At 44.6% G+C, this 16,564-nt stretch overlaps 1 protein-coding gene across 6 annotated transcripts in view; it reads left to right on the top strand.

Moving 5' to 3' along the window:
• Window positions 1–4,171: 4,171 nt before the first annotated feature.
• The window catches only part of sec24c (SEC24 homolog C, COPII coat complex component), a 34,629-nt gene continuing 22,236 nt past the window's right edge, over window positions 4,172–16,564 (top strand). For 2 of the 6 annotated variants that reach the window (XM_088636051.1, XM_088636050.1), the window contains exons 1-4: window positions 7,197–7,384; window positions 10,222–10,342; window positions 11,007–11,164; window positions 12,308–12,937. In XM_088636051.1, coding sequence (XP_088492177.1) covers window positions 7,210–7,384; window positions 10,222–10,342; window positions 11,007–11,164; window positions 12,308–12,937 — 1,084 coding nt within the window. In that variant the 5' untranslated portion in view covers window positions 7,197–7,209. Of the gene's footprint in view, window positions 4,556–6,608; window positions 6,630–7,196; window positions 7,385–8,682; window positions 8,773–10,221; window positions 10,343–11,006; window positions 11,165–12,307; window positions 12,938–16,564 lie in introns of those variants that run through there. The other 4 variants (XM_088636048.1, XM_088636047.1, XM_088636046.1 and 1 more) reach the window with 4 other exon arrangements.

Below are 16,564 nucleotides of genomic sequence, written 5' to 3'. Positions count from 1 at the left end.
CCAGAGTAGGCATGTCTGCCTGCTCTGTTACAGCACCAGGAACCCCGAGCTGCTTCCAGTACAGAACTGGGGGAGAGTCTGGAGTCCACACAGACACAAAAAGAAAGAGACAATGGTGAAGTGTGATCTTCTATTACAGACCAGGATTACATAAAATGGAACAAACGCCCTATGGAAGTACCTTCACCCAGAGTTATGTAAAACCATTATCTAGGTGTGAAAAAAAAAACACCCAATGAAGTGCAGGACAGAAAATAGCAATAAAATATTGGCTACACCTAAAAATAGTAACCAGAGCTCCTACCACCACAAGGCCCTGTTGAGCACAGACAAGAGCCCCCTCAGCCAGTTGGTCTTAAAGCTCACTGCCCGGAACCACATTGACACCAGCCAGCCTCAGGACAGTACAGCTAATACACTGCAAATCAGAGTCAACCCGATCATAGCACAAGTCAAACAATACTACCTCACCCACAACACAAACTGGAATGCTCCCATGATTAAAAGATGATAAACACTACCCAAATATGTTACTCTGACAAAGTACAAATTCAGTAACCCCAACCTGATCATAGAAACTAGACAACATAGACAGACATGGCTGCCCAGAGAGAAAAGGCCTAGTGACCACAGCCTGGACATAGAAACTGGATACAGACAGATCTGGTTGTGTAGAGAGGATAGGCTTGGTGACCACAACCTGGTCAGTGGACACAGACTGACCTGGCTGTCCAGAGAGGACAGGCACAGTGGCCGCAGCCTGAACATAGAAACTGGACACAGACAGACCTGGCTGTCCAGAGAGGTAAGGCTATGTGACCACAGCCTGGACATAGAAACTGGGCACAGACTGACCTGGCTGTCCAGAGAGGTAAGGCTCAGTGACCACAGCCTGGACATAGAAACTGGATACAGACAGACCTGGCTGTGCAGAGAGGACAGGCTCACCAACCACAGCCTGGACATAGAAACTGGACACAGACAGACCTGGCTGTCCAGAGAGGACAGGCTCAGTGACTATAGCCTGGGCATAGAAACTGGGCACAGACAGACCTGGCTGTCCAGAGAGGACAGGATAAGCTCAGTAACTGCAGCCTGGTCAAAGAAACTAGACACAGACTGACCTGGCTGTCCAGAGAGGACAGGCTCAATGTCCTATTATATTGACTTATAAATGTATGAATACACAATTTTTAAAGTTAATATGTATAATCATAACAGGAATGCTCAAACTGAACTCTTTTATGAGGGAATCTGAAGGGGGGTTAAATGTTAGCAAAACCAGAAGATGTCAATATTTGTGCTTAATACAGTGTAGTAGCAGAGAGACTTGAGACTATTCAATATTGTGTGTCACTGAAAGTTGTGGTTTGTTTGGTTGGGTTTAATCCTGATGTATTTTAAGTTGTTTTATTTTGGATAATAAGATGCATATACATACAGTAGGTATACAAAACATTATTATCCTTAATATTTAAGATGGAATATAAATAATAGAAATATATAGAAATATTATCACATGCTGATTTTGGTTTATTTATTGTGCTGTAAATCAGACCCCCCCTGGTGCAGGATCAGTGGTGTTCACCAGACAAAATGATTTTTGCCCTGTTGGGAGGAGGGCAGCTGCCATGGCGACGAGTGCTCAGTCAGCCCCTGCTGGCAGGGGACAAGAGGAATAGAAGGCCGATGCCAGCTGGTGTGAGTGGACTCAGAGTGGAGGGCTGTGACATGGGGCCTCCTGAGGGGCAGCAACTAGATTTTGCCTGAAAGGGTGCAGTTATTTCACCAGGTGAATTAAACTTCTGGACTTGGAGAGGAGTGAGCACATTTTGAGGAATCATACATACAGTAACATATGATCACTTTATTGGCCATGTCCAATGTCTTGTATTAGGAAATTGTCTTTTCGCATACCCCAGCTTGCTCTCCATGAGACACACAGACAGGGAGAGAAGCTGGGGGTCAGAGCGCAGGGTCAGCCATGTATACAGCACCCCTGGAGCAGTTAGAATTAAGGGCCTTGCTCAGGGGCCCAACAGAGTTGGATTCCTCTGCCAGCCTTGGTGGCCACTGCACCACCCCATCTGGCTCGGAACAGGTTTTATTGGAGACGGGGGTTGGAGACGGTATTGCTGGGGTTGAGCTCGTTTTCCTGGGATACTCTGTGCTGCCTCCAACTGGCTGACAAAGGCATGACTGTATTCATAAGGGTTTTAAAGCACACTGTTTACTACCATTCCATCTAAAAGAAATAAAATACATCCATTCATTTTCTAACTGCTTCTCCCAATTCAGGGTCACAGGGGAGCCAGAGCAGGAGCCTAGCAAGCCAAGCAAGAAGTAGAACACACATGAGTATCTCATTCTGAACTAATGTAGCTTCTGTGGACATTCATAGCCTTAAGAAACAAAATAATGCTACACCTAATTTGTACAAAACACTTTGTGAATATAGGACACAGCTATGCAGCTCACAGATATTTCATTGCATCTCACTAACATGTTTAAACACAATTTTTCCTGCTGCTTTCATTAACTGGGGAACGGTTTTGTAAATGGTCAGTAGAGGGTTGGGCCTAGGTAATGTCTGATGACACCAAGCTGTTGCTCTGTGGCCACATTCCCCAGACTCCTGGGACAGATTGTGCATCAGCTTTGCAGGAGGAGCCACACCCCCAGGTCAGCAACACTTCAGTAGGGCAGGACAGCCCTACTGCATCCTTAAAAAGCCAGTAGCCATATCACCCTGCAACTCACAACTGGCAACCCACTGAAGCTAAGCAGGTGTGAGCCTGGTCAATACCTGGATGAGAGACCTCCTGGGAAAAACTAAGATTGCTGCTGGAAGAGGTGTTAGTGGGGCCAGCAGGGGGCGCTCACTCTGAGGTCCATGTGGGTCCTAATGCCCCACTATAGTGATAGGGACACTATACTGTAAACAGGTGCCGTCCTTTGGATGAGACGTAAAACCAAGGTCCTGACTCCCTGTGGTCATTAAAAATCCCAGGGAGTTTCTCGAAAAGAGTAGGGGTATAACCCCGGTGTTCTGGCCAAATTTCCTGTTGGACCTTACCAATCATGGCCTCCTAATAATCCCCATCTATGAATTGGCTTAATCAATTAGTGGCTCACCCACTAATACGGTGAGCGTTCTGGCGCACTATGGCTGACATCGCATCATCCAGGTAGATGCTGCACATTGGTGGTGGTGGAGGGGAGTCCCCATTACCTGTAAAGTGCTTTGAGTGGAGTGTCCAGAAAAATGCTATATAAGTGTAAGCAAGTATTATTATTAATAAATCTCTTTAAAAGACACAGCCGAAAATACGAGTGATAGAGATGATCAAAGCATTGCTGGAATCCCCAGCACCCCTGTGGTCATCTGCTGTTTTTGATTCCCTCTCCCATTCCAAAATAAGCACTGTCTCTGTCCCCTGATGTAGCTTTACTTGCATACTCATTGAAGTGTCCTTATTCCTTGTCCCAAAAATCAATTAATGAGTTCCTGTGTGACATCAGAAAATAGTTTTTTACTCAGATTTGTGTGTACAAATGGATGCAAGCTGAAACTATGTGGAAGTGCATTTAAAACTGGGGGCAGATCAATTATCTACTAACTACCAAACAAGTTCAATGGGCCAAATGACCTCCTCTTGTTTATTGCCTTTCTTGTGTTCAGATGTATGGTATTACAACTGGATACCTGGGAGCCAGGAGAAGCTGGAGTCCGGTCCTGGTCTTGGAGACCCAGAATTTGTTGTAGCTTTTGCTGGAAACCAAGAACCACATGACACACGTCCTTTTATATAATGTATCTAGCTGCGATTGAATTATATTATTATAAAGGTATATAAAATAAAGATATATTAAATATTTGGTAGTACCACATATTTTTCGTTCCAACTATAAATGGAACATTTATAGTTCTTGGTACAAATGTATAGGTGGTTTGTAGTGCCTGTTTTTGCCGCCGGTTCTAATCTCTGCGAGATTTGATCAGGTTGCACCTCGAAACCTGTTTTATCAGGAGAGATTCTTTAACTTTCCGCCTACATTTCCTCCTTTCTCCGGGTGGGAAAATACTGATCCCGCTGAAAGAATTAGTTACTACACCTTCTTACCCATAACAAACTCACCGCAACTCGATTGTGGAACTACAAGATTTCAGAATCAGGCTTTGGCGGTATATGACTGAATTTCTCTATTTGGTTAGTTCTTCTTTGTTAAGCACATTGTTATCTCTCTCCCCAAGCCTAAAGTTCGCATAGAAACAGAGGACGCGAAACCCCAGTATCTCCGCTGCTGACGGTGTGCGATTGCGCCGGCGCAGCATCCGGGTGCAGACGTGGCAGACAACGGCGGAGCTTCCGGTGTGCGTGTGTCCGCGAAGGAGAAACCGAGGTAGGGATTATCAGTGATCTCACTCTGGGTCGAGTGGAACCTAGGAAAACAAATTCGGCTTGATAAAACTAGATACATCCCGAAGCCGAGCCACGACGAGGGACAGCGCAGTCTGCTGGGCTTGTTAGCCACGCCATTGAACCCGCTGGAGGTGGGTGCGGAAGTCTCTCTCTGACGATTCCCTAGAAAAAATAAAGGGATAGCAGCACTATCAGCTCCGGTGATTCCCCGTGTGTCACTGTGCAACCCAGTGGGTAGGCCCGACTGTGAACCGGAGGGAGGTTTCTCCCCATACAGTAACCGTAGACCCGCTAGCTGGGCCGTGCATAGTGAATTTCACCCTACCAGTGTGATCCTAGCACTTAACTGGCTATTCGCCTCAGGCTGGTCGTGTTTTGGTACACAGTATTTGGGGCAAAATACAGTTTGTCATGTAACCGGTGTATGTTACTTGTTTACAGTTTTTGACTTCAGATTAATGTCTTGCGAGCTGGCATTGAACGCATGAACTTTCTAAACGTAGGCGATTAAACCGCATTTGTAAATTTGAAGGGAAGAGATAAACTGTTAGACATTGCCTTTAACGGGTGTGTATACACGGCATTGGAAATGGGTCATTCTGCAGGCCTGTTGGGAAAAAGCTGTACTACCACCTTACAGCGACCAAAGAAAAGTGAAGCAGTGTCATCATCGGTTTTTTGAGTTTCAGACTGTCGGGAATATCGGTGTTGAACTCCGGGTAATGGGTGTCACCTGCGTCAAGCCAGTGAAGTAGCTGTACGTGTGTACAGGTGCTTTAAACTTAAGATGCAAACTGGATGTTTCCGTGGTGTGTTGGACGCTTCAGACATGACAGCCGTCGGCTTTGAACCGGTTACTGCGTATATTTGACGATAAACCTAAACTTCATTCTAACCGTCGAGTTGCCGCGAAGACAGGAAGTTCGGGGTGATCGCGTTCTCTTTGCAATACCAAAGTCTGGTAGAAAAATGTTCACATTCGCTTCTCTTTGCTCTTTCAACTCGCTGATTTGCTGATCTGGTCTTCAAAGGGTGCAGCTCAGCTGTGGCGTTGTGAGTAAAGAATACACGATTACTCCTTAAAAGCTGGGAAGTTTTGAGTTTTGGCAGACTTAATCGCTGTGAGGGCAGTTAGATACATTGTGAAAACGGTCTTCTTAATGACTTTGTATTTAATATTTCAGCATAAGCTTGGTGGCCTTTAATCCTAGCAATATCTTCATGAAATCTTTATTCTGTATTCAATACAATCCAGACAGATTGTGCATGCAGGTCAGTGTGTGAGTGGTCGCCCTAGGTTTGGCAGAGTTGAAGTAGAAATATAATGTCTGATGAGCTACATCTTGCAGCATCCAACACCCCCTCATGTTTGCACCTGGATACAGTAGTTTCATTAACTTTAAGCTGTGCTTGTGGACCACAACAACCTGAAGTTAAATAACAAAAACTGCAAATTTGTAGCTGGGAGTTTCAATGCAAAAAGAATGTGGTGCACCTCATGTTGTGTAAGATGTCCTTGTGGGGTTTTGCTTATTAGAATGGTTTTGCAGACTGTGTTCTGTTGTCTTCTCAGTTGAGAGGGATCTGGTACCTGTGGTCCTGCTAATGTGATGTTCTGATGCTTCAGAAATGTTTTCACCACTTAGGCATTAACATCACAGTCTTCTGCACATGTAGAGCTGAACAAGGCACACCCCGCAGAGTGCAGAGCTCTGGTGTGCGGTGAAGCTGATGGAAATGTGCAGTGTATATGTAGCAGTCCTGGTCTGTCTGCTCCAGGTGCTTCTCTAGGCTGTGCTGATGGGGTTTGGTATATCTGCCTGTGCCAGTGGTTCACATCAGGGTCTGACTGTGACGATGTATACCAAGTGAACATGCCATGCTGCTTCTGCTTAAGTTTGTTCAGGTGGTTTTGAATGCTGTTCAATATGCAATTGTGCAATTGATATGAAGTTACATATATGAAGATATGAAAGCCATGTGACTTAATCACAGCGCATAACTACATTACCACTTTCTGTTCCTGGAGAATAATGCTGTAGCTAGGCGATGTGCTTGACAATGATAGCTTGTGCAACTCTATAGGCATCAGCTGTCACAGACAGGACTATGGCGACCCAATGACCAGACCTGTCTGGAACCCGCACTGGGAAGGGAGATGGACTGGAGAGATCAGGCTGCCCTTGCTCAAGATCCCAGTCGAAGGTTTTTCACAAACTCTCAACCATATGCAGAACTGAGGTTTTGAGCTCTGTCGCTGTTATGGCTTCTCAAGATATACATCCATAGATATATTGTGAAACCACAGTCTTCTAAATGACTTTGAATTTTAGATTCCAGTATAATCGTGATGGCCTTTAATCCTAGCAATATCTTCATGAAAATAATATATAACCACTTCTTCCAGTTCAGGAGTGCGGGGGAGCCAGAGCCTATCCTAGCAAGCAACAGGTGGAAGGCAGGGTACACCTTGTCCTGTCACCTGTCCATTGCAGGGCACATGCAGACACACTCACTCCATGGCCAGTTTTCCCAGAAGCCAGTTAATCTACCTGTATGTTTTTGGGCTGTGGGAGGAAACTGAAGCACTCAGAAAAAACGCACGCGAACATGAGGAGAACATACAGACTCCACACAGATAGCAAACCAGATCTGGAGTTGAACCCAGGGCCCCAGTGCTGCCAGGCAGCAGTGCTAATCAATATCTCAAGACAGTTTTTAATTGAGTCTCGATTGCTGTGTCTTACTGTGTGGGCTCTCTTTCTGTCTCAGGGATGAACTGAGAATGAATGTAAACCAGCAAGCGCCCATGGCCTCTCCGTACGGACAGCCACAGCCTGGCTACCAGGGGTACCCCCAGCCTGCCTACGGGGGACAACAGGTGGCCCCAGGCCCCCCCTCTCAGTATGCGCCCTACAATGGACCCAATCCTGGATACCATCAAGGACCCCTGCCACAAGGTAATAACACTTCTGTCCAAGTGCTGTTTGTGCTTTATTTATGACTAGTTATGCATGTTTTTTTAATGTTCAGATGAGTAAAAGTGCATCTTTCCCAATGCTGTGAAAACACAACTCGTGCAAGACTTGGTTCTGCATAGTGAAATGAGGGTTCACCTTTGCAACAGTTCCAGTGCTCCATGCACTTTGGGCTCTGTTCATCAGTGCTTGTCAATACAGACAGAGACAACAGCGCAACAGCATGGAAAGATATAAAAACAGAAGATTCTCTGCTTCTGAGCCTGTGCTTACATGATGTAGAGTGTGACTTTTTAATATAATGTAGTAGTTCTCAATCCTAGTCCTGTGGGACCACTGTCTGGTGGGTTTTTCTCCAGCAAAGTTCTAAATCACAGGGCAATGGAATTCAGTTTCACTATTTTAGATGTGTTTTTAAATTGAATCTCCTAAAAAGTTTCAATTTTTGAGTTTCAGAACTCCCCTACTTACATTATGCGAGTCCTGTGTCTTTTCATTATGGACTGATCACGTATTACAAGCTGTTTAGTCAGAAATAAGGCAGCAAATTCTTTATGCGCTGGTTGAGGAGGGCCTGCATGTGTTATGAATATTGAAGGGACTGGAAAGAATATAGTTTAATAGGGTATTTCTGAAATAAAGGCCCAAGTGCAGAAAAAAAAAGTCTTAACAAGCAAGCAGATGATTTAAAGGCACCAATCAGCACTGGTGATTAAGGGCTCATTTGGAATGAAAAACCAATTGGATGCAGTTTACCAAGGGCCAGGGTTAAAATCCACTGCTGTAATTTGCAGACTTTTAAGTTATTTTTGCAAATGATACAGCAACAATATTAACTTTTTATTCCATTTGATATTGTATCACTAAGTGCCCAAGCGGCTGTGTGACTTTAAGAATTCGTAGAGGAAAGCAGTCACAGAGCTGAAGCTCTGTCATTGCTGCTGATTCCTCCTGGTGTTACCCATGTGAGTTTGCAAGGCATCTAAATGTTAAAAGTCTGTGTCTTTTTAATTCGCATGCGCACATCGTTATACCGTTGTGAGATTCTTGCCTTAAAAAGCAAGAGCTGTAAAATTCAAGACTTTTAGGATGCTGCACCCACCCACTTATGGAAAGTGTGAGTTTGGTGGGGACATGTCTCCAAGTCTGCAATAGAGATAGTATAATCTCTGCCCCATAAAAAGGTGAAGCAGCGGTAGAGGTTATGTGAACATTGCAGATTGTCAATAAAATGATGTTTTGTTGTTTTTTTTCTTGGGTGCTGTTTTCTTGTGTTCCAGGATATTCTCCTTATTCAGGCTTTTCCTCTAAGGCTCTTCCTGCTGCTCTAGTTTCTGACCTGTCTGCCTCCTCCTGTCCTCTTGATTTAGGTAACTCTTGTGCTGGGCTTGCCCACTCTCACTGCACTCCTGCCTCGCAGCTCTTTCCCTGCTGTTCCGAACAGGGCATTCCTGTTTCGAGTTCATCATGAATTTCTCAGTGTATTTTAGTTTTACTGCTGCATTAACCTGCTGGGCTGCTGCTCAGAAGGAAACATGTTAAAGATGGGGTCTCAAATGCAGTTCTGGGGGGTTTTAAATAGCTGGGCAAATGAAGTGAATTTTTGTAGTACTTCTATTATGAAGTATTTTATAGGTGCTTGTACCTTTGATGAAGGAAACGTTTTGAGTAACAAAATAAGGTGGAAGACCTCAATAAAAATTCAACGTACAGTCAGTTCCGCTGTAACAAGATCGTTGCATTCCTGAAGATACTTGTTATAATAAGCATATATTTAATGGGAATGAAGGGGTTAAGGTGTAGATGTCAAGAAAAAGCCATCGTGATTGAAATGTTTTATATACAATTTTGAATATTGCTCTTAGTTGTAATGGTTTATTTAATCGGGTTTTTTCGTATTCATTCATTGAACACAACCACGAAAACATTGAAAACTGTGCACAGGGCAGGTGTGGCGTGTCAGCTTTGTCACCCAGCGATCGGAAAAGTAGCACTTGAGAAATACGTAGGGTGAGAGAATGCAATGAAGGTGGAGGATGGTTTTATGTATTAAACACCTTTTAAAGTAAAAACCTTTTTCATTCAAGACATTTCTAATCTAAACGGTTACTTTTGGGTGTAATTTCACATCGACTTCCTGCAGGCAACTGCATACCTGTTTATTTCAGCTCGTGTGGGACTGACTCATTTATATGCACTGGATTGCGTTGTACAGAACTGTAGTCGTAATCAATTCAGGTTATCTGTGTTATATCCAATTATTGCATTAATTCACAGCGCTATATAGTGGAACTGACTGAATGTCTGTAAGAAACTGTTGTTGGACTCTTCAGGTACACTAGGCCCTACAGGAACTGAGTTTGAGACCCCCTGGCTGAAATGTTTGATCAGTACAGAAAAGTGTATTGATCTAAGAATCCACAGTCAACACGTTTTTATGTGGAGCTGTTAGCCTAGTGGTTTTCATGTTAGTTTGAGAAATTGTGCGTTCCCTTTTTCTTAAAGTCAAAAAACAAATACTTCAAAGTTTTCCTGCTCTTTTCAGAATCAGACTACCTCTCCTGTAATCAGACTCTGTGGGGTCAGTACCTTGTACTGATTTTGTGTTATCCGTTCTTATTTACAAGCTTAAAATGAGCCATAGCCGATGTATTTATCTTGGTTATTATTAAGTGCGTTATGAAATCAACCCTAAGAGTTAGCCTTGAAAAACCTGGTTTAAGGGGAGGGCAGAATTCAAATATCTCAATGCAAAAATGTGACCCATGCTGAGTTTCATATATATATATTTTTAAAGGCTGTCGTCTGTGTCTGTTTAGGTCCAATGCGGCCGCCCCCTACCTCAGGGGCACCCCCAGTCTCCGCCCCCCAGACCTATAACCAGTATGGGCCAGGGGAGGTGCAGAACGGACCCCCCACCGTGACCAGCCAGTCACAAAGGTGAGTGTCGACAGCGCATTGCAGACCTGCTGTTGTCTGTACCTGGACCATGCCTACCCTACTCTGACACCAGGGAGTGCTGTCCAGCAGGCTTTCCAGGTCTCTTGAATCCCTTTCCAAATAAGCAGAAAGTTCTTTGTGGTAATTAAGGGCCCAGTGTCAGGGAAACAAGTAGGCTTCTGACCCTGTAGCCAAGGATTGTATTCACTGTAAATAGATTGGACCTAGAGTGCTATCTGTGTGGAGTTTGTATGTTTGCCCCGTGCTAATGGGTTTCCACTGGGTGCTCCAGTTTCTTCCCACAGTCCAAAGACATACTGCTATGTTAATTGGCTTCTGGGAAAGTTGGCCCTGGTGTGGTGTGTATCTGTGCCTGTGTGTGCCCTGTGATGGACAGGTGTCCTGTCCTAGGTGTACCCAGCCCTGCTTGCCAGGATAGGCTCTGGCTCTGTGTGACCCTGTATTGAATAAAGCGGTTGGAAAAGTTCCATACATTCCTTCATTGGACTTAAATTTAAAATAACAAAAGTTTCTTTTAAAATACCTTTCAAATGCTAATGAGCTAGGAGCTTTCCAGATTCTCTGTCATTCACTTGGTTTTTCTGTTTGTCAGCCACTCCGCTGGTAATGTGTGTATTATGACTTGATTCTTGCTTTTGGACAGGCCGCCAGTTTCCCAGCCGTATGTCCCAGGTGCAGCGCCACCTGCTGGTACGCAGCCAGCATACCACCAGCAGTATGGAGCTCCACCCACAAGCGCACAGCAGGTGGCCAATCAGATGGCAAGCATGCACATCAGCTCCCCGGCTGGCCCAGGTTATGGTATGTCCCATAGAGCCAATACAAGGGATCTTTATTGCACTAAATCTACATACAAATATTATCAGCTTGGGTTTGTGCAATTTTCTTCACTTCTGAATGAAAGGAAACATTCTTGCATGAGTTTGCATTTTACTAAAAACCTTTAAATAATCCCATAGAAATGCTTAAATAAGCACTAGTTCTTAATCAGTGCTTACTATAAAGCATCTCACATTCTTTTGCTCTGAAAAGGAAACACTTTCGCACTTTAAGTGTATACTTGCGGTATATATTTTGCTTATGTTTAGTAATTAACTTTCATGTTGTTGTTAAGACTCTATAGCAATTACAGGTCTAACCTATTTGAAGAAGACTGTCCAGTTCCTCCAAGCCATTATGTACATTGTAGTTTAGTATTTGCATCTCGGATATTTTTAGGATGTCACCTGACTATTTTAAATTACTGACTCACAGACAGAATTTCTTAGCAGCCTTTTAGTTTCACACTAAGAAAAAGCAAAAACAATGTGGTGACAGTACCTTTCATGCAGATCAAGCTCTTATAGTGTATTCTTAAATAATTTGATTTCCCAAAAGTTACTTTTGATTATTTAATAAATGATAAAAAGGCACTTGTGACATTTTTCTTTGTGGATGTGTACTTGTGTATCACAGTCATTTGTGTTAGAACTAGAGGTGGTAATTCAGACCATCTAACCTACTTCCTTTTTGGTAATTAGTTGTTAATTGGTCCAAGGATCTCATCAAGCCATTTCTTGAAGGGTATTGAATTCAACAACATGGCCGAGCAGCCTGTTTCACACTCCCACAGAGTTGCCTCCTGTTCTCAGTTTCAAATGCACTTCCACCTATTTTCCACATCTGCCCTCTGGTTTGTGTTGATTGTGAGGAATTTTTGAATTTTTTGGATCTTCTCCCCTGGTGATGTTCTCTGTTCAGCTGTTGTGTACATGTTTTCAGTTTCTCTGAACCAGTAGGTTTTATGGCTTCGGAAATGGTTTCATTCATTGATGTCCTTTATATCAGACCTGAAGTCACTACTTTGTGTTTTTGTACTCTTGTATTGTTGAGCACCTTCTTGTAAAGATGAGGTTGTACATCACACATCGTTTCCTCAATTGATTGAGTTTTCTTCTCTTTCAGTTGCGCCATCCTCTCAGGCTCAGACCTCTGCTGCTTTCACATCCCCTGGACCTCCCTCTTTCCCACTGCACTCTGCCCCCACCTCGCAACCCGCTCAGCCTCCTTTCTCTGCAGCGCCCCCTCTTTCTCAGCAGGCCTACCAAGGAGCTCCCTCGCAGCCTCCTTTTTCTAGTGCTCCCCATTCTTCTCAGCCCCAGTTCTCCTCGGGTCCCCCGGCCTCCCAGCCCCGCTTCTCTGGAGCCCCCCAGACGTCCTCTCAGCCTCCCTACACTGGTGCCCCAGCTCCTCAGCCTTCTGTGTCCCAGCTCTCCCCCTTCCACTCCGCCCCCTCTCCCGCCAGCGGCTTCCCACCCCCTGGAGGGGCCCCCAGACCTCCAGGGATGCAGGGGCCACCTCCTCTTCGCCAGCCTATGTCAGGACCCCCGTTGTCACAGGCCAATCACATGGCTCCAGGCTCTACACCACCCAGCATGGCTGGGATGCCCCCTGGCCCTCCTCAGCAGCCCCCTCAACAGCCAGGCCTGCAGGGGCCCCCTCAACAGCCAGGCCTGCAGGGGCCCCCTCAACAGCCAGGCCTGCAGGGACCCCCTCAACAGCCAGGCCTGCAGGGCTACCAGCCCCAACAGAACGGTGAGGCCCCCTAAATGTACAGTGCCATTAATTTCAACAGCCAAACTGGTATTCCTCCTGGCACTTCTGCTTAAGACCGATATTGACCTACAGACTACCAGAGTGTTCATTGTGAGTGCAGCTTTTAAAGTTGTTTGAAAGTGATAAAACATGTCCCTTACCCAAGAAGTCCTCATCCAGACACTGCACCATTTAACCACATACGGAAGTATTTTCAAGATGTTCAGATTGATCAGAACCCAAAACAACATTTAGTTTACGAAGGGGTAAAACTATTTTAGAGCCTTGCAGCCACCCAAAACCTGCAAAACACGGACAAACCTTCTGACTCTGACTATTGTTTTAATTCAGTATTATTGCAGGGATGTTTAAGTGGATGTGTTAGGCTTGTTAGACTAGGTTAATTTTGAGAAGTAGTATTACCTGTTTTTTATAGTCTAAACGCCTATACATGGGACATAGCTTAACTACTGAGCTCACATCTATTTCTTACAACAATTTTAGGGAGGATATTGAGGTTCTGCTTATTTTGATTCACATAAATAAGCTCCTCTTATTCATGCAGTCAACATTAAAAAGTGAAATATACCATTGATGAAATGATTATCATGAATGGTGATGACATGTAACATCCTTATTTCTGAGGGTTTAACCCCTCATGCTCACAGAGTTGAACTTTTTCAAAGCTTTCAGTCCTTGCTGCATAGTTTCATGAGCTATTTTTAACATTATTTGTAAACAAAATATTTGACGTCTTGGTAAGATTTTCTGAAATCATCTTTAGCCTTCAGAAGGGCAGTTTCCTTTGATCAAATCGGAATTTGCTGTTGTTCATGAAGGGCTGCAGTGTGATTCTGATGAGTGCAGGTCTGTCGTGGTGAACAGTGTAGTACCTGTAACCAGATCTGGCCAGCGTGAGTTTCCGTGATGAAGCAGGCCTCTTCTCCAGTCTCCAGAGGATGCTCCCTGTATGTGTCTCAGGTTTCCTGCAGGATAGGTGATCCAGGATTCAGTTACAGAACGACGAGTTGTGACGCTTCTTGTGCGTTTCTTTCTGGTGTGGCCTTTCGGTCATTTCTCTGTGTGCCTGGCACTCGGAAGCACACAGTTGGATTTTGCTATAATCCTGCCTCTACACCTTCGAGCTAATTCAAGTGACTTGGAGAGTAGTTCAGTTTTCTATAAAGAAAGAATAAAAGATGAATTTCCGCAGGGGGAGTAACATGAGAGAACTGTGTGAATTCCACATTAGAAGCATTTGAGAATATCTCCATAATTCAGAACTCGAGCAAAAAATAAGTGTTACTATTCTTACAACACTGAAAGTCAGTCTAGTGTAATATTACAAGGGCATATATCAAGTTTTTTTTAGATCACAGCGCATATATCTATCCATTCTCTAACTGCTTCCTTCAATTTAGGGTTTCAGGAGAGCTGAAGCCCTGGCAAGCAGCGGGCCCGTGGCAGGGTACACCCTGGACGGGACGTTAGTCCATCACAGGGCACACACAGACACTGACGCACTCACACCCAGGGCCAATTTTCCTAGAAGCCAATTAACCTCTCAGTGTGTCTTTGGACTATGGGAGGGGCCATTGGTGTAATGGATAAGGAGTCTTTGGTCTGTGAGCTCCTGGAGGAAACCCATGCCAGCCTGAGGAGAACATACAAACTCCACACAGAAAGCACTCCAGAAACCTAACCCAGGGCCCTAACGCAATGAACTTGAACTTGAACTTTATTGCCATATGTAACCGGTACTGGTACAATGGAATTCTTACTTACAGAAGTCTCTCGATTGTAAAACAAGTGTAAAAAACAAAACAAAGTGCAAACAGTGCATCAAGACAATGTACAAACAAACAATAGACAATGTGCAAGTAAACATGTAGACAGTTTGAATGTAAACAATACAGACGTGTAAACAATGACTAGATGTGCAATAGATAAGAAATCATAAAGAGGTAGATGGTGATGGTGTAGGTGTGGTTTGAGGGGGATGGCTAAATGTGTTCGCCAGTCTCACTGCTTGTGGATAGAAGCTATTGAAGAATCTAGTAGTAAGTGTCCGTATGCTCTTATATCTCTTGCCTGAGGGCAGTGGGGTGAAGAACTCATGCCCGGGGTGGTGACTGTCCTCTGTGATGGCCAGAATTCTACCACGGCAGCGGTCCTCATAGAGCTGTTTAATTTCGGTGAGACCGCAGCCGATGATCTTCTGGGCCATATTGACCATTCTCTGTAGTGCCTTTCTTTCTCACGAAGAGGTGTTGCCATACCACAAGGTGATCCCGTTGGTGAGGACGCTCTCGATGGTGCAGTGGTAGAAGCTCACCAACACATGTATTGGCATCCCCCGTCGCTTGAGGCACCTCAAGAAATAAAGGCGCTGCTGAGCCTTCTTCATGATAGAGTCAGTGTTCACAGTCCAGGTTAGATCTTTAGAGATGTGAATTCCCAAAAACCTAAAGCTGGTGACTGTTTCCACTTCCGTTCCATCAATACTGAGTGGGCTGTGAGTGTATGGCCTGTGTCTCCAAAAGTCCACTATTAGCTCTTTCGTTTTCTTTATGTTCAAGTCCAGGTTATTGCTATGACACCACCTAAGCAGCTGTACAACTTCATCCCTGTAAGTGGACTCGTCATCATCACTGATCAGTCCTATTATAGTGGTGTCATCTGCAAACTTAATGATGCGGTTGTTGCTGTGTCTTGCTGTGCAGTCGTGAGTAAATAGGGAGTACAACCTTGGACTCAGACAGCAGCCTTGTGGGGTTCCAGTGCTCAGGGTGAGTGGTGTTGATGTTTTATTGCCTATCCGCACCACCTGTGGTCTCTCGATAAGAAAGTCCAGCAGCCAGTTGCAGACAGAGTTGCACAGACCTAATCCCCTGAGCTTTGTCACCAGTTGACTGGGTATGATGGAATTGAATGCTGAACTGTAGTCCACAAACAGCATTCTCACATACGAGTTCTTAGTGTCCAGGTGCTCCAAGGCTGTATGCAGAGCATTTTATGGCTTCTTCTAATGCATACCGTGATTTCTTATACAGCTCTTTGTCCCCCGATTTGAACGCGGTGGATCTATCTTTTATTTTATTGCGAATGTCATTGTTGAACCACGGTTTCTGATTGGGAAATGACCTTATTTTCATTTCTGGTACACAAATGTCGGTGCAGTATTTAATATAGCTGGTGACCGCGTCCGTATACTCATTTAAATCTGTGTCGGGAGCTCTGAATGCGTCCCAGTCTGTACTATCAAAGCAGTCTATTAACTTGCTTTCCGCCTCCTCAGACCAACAACGCACTGACCTGTTCGCAATGGGGGAAGTCTTCAGCTTCTGTTTGTGCTCAGGAAGCAACAGGAGAGCGATGTGGTCCGACTTACCGAAACTCGGTTTGGGAAGCGCTTTGTATGCTCCTTTTATTGTTGTGTAGCAGTGGTCCAAAATATTGCCTCCTCTTGTCGGTACAGTGACATGCTGAATGGATTTTTGCAGTACTTTCCTCAGATTGCAGTGGTTGAAGTCCCCAACTACAATTGAGACGGCTTCTGGGTGGGAGTTTTCGTGCTTGTTGATAATGTCGTGGAGTTCGCTATGTGCTGCTTCCAAGCAGGCTTGA

This window comes from Lepisosteus platostomus, chromosome 6, assembly GCF_059453375.1.
Source record: "Lepisosteus platostomus isolate fLepPlt1 chromosome 6, fLepPlt1.hap1, whole genome shotgun sequence".
NCBI lineage: Eukaryota > Metazoa > Chordata > Actinopteri > Semionotiformes > Lepisosteidae > Lepisosteus > Lepisosteus platostomus.
This window is presented reverse-complemented; position numbering and strand designations above follow the sequence as displayed.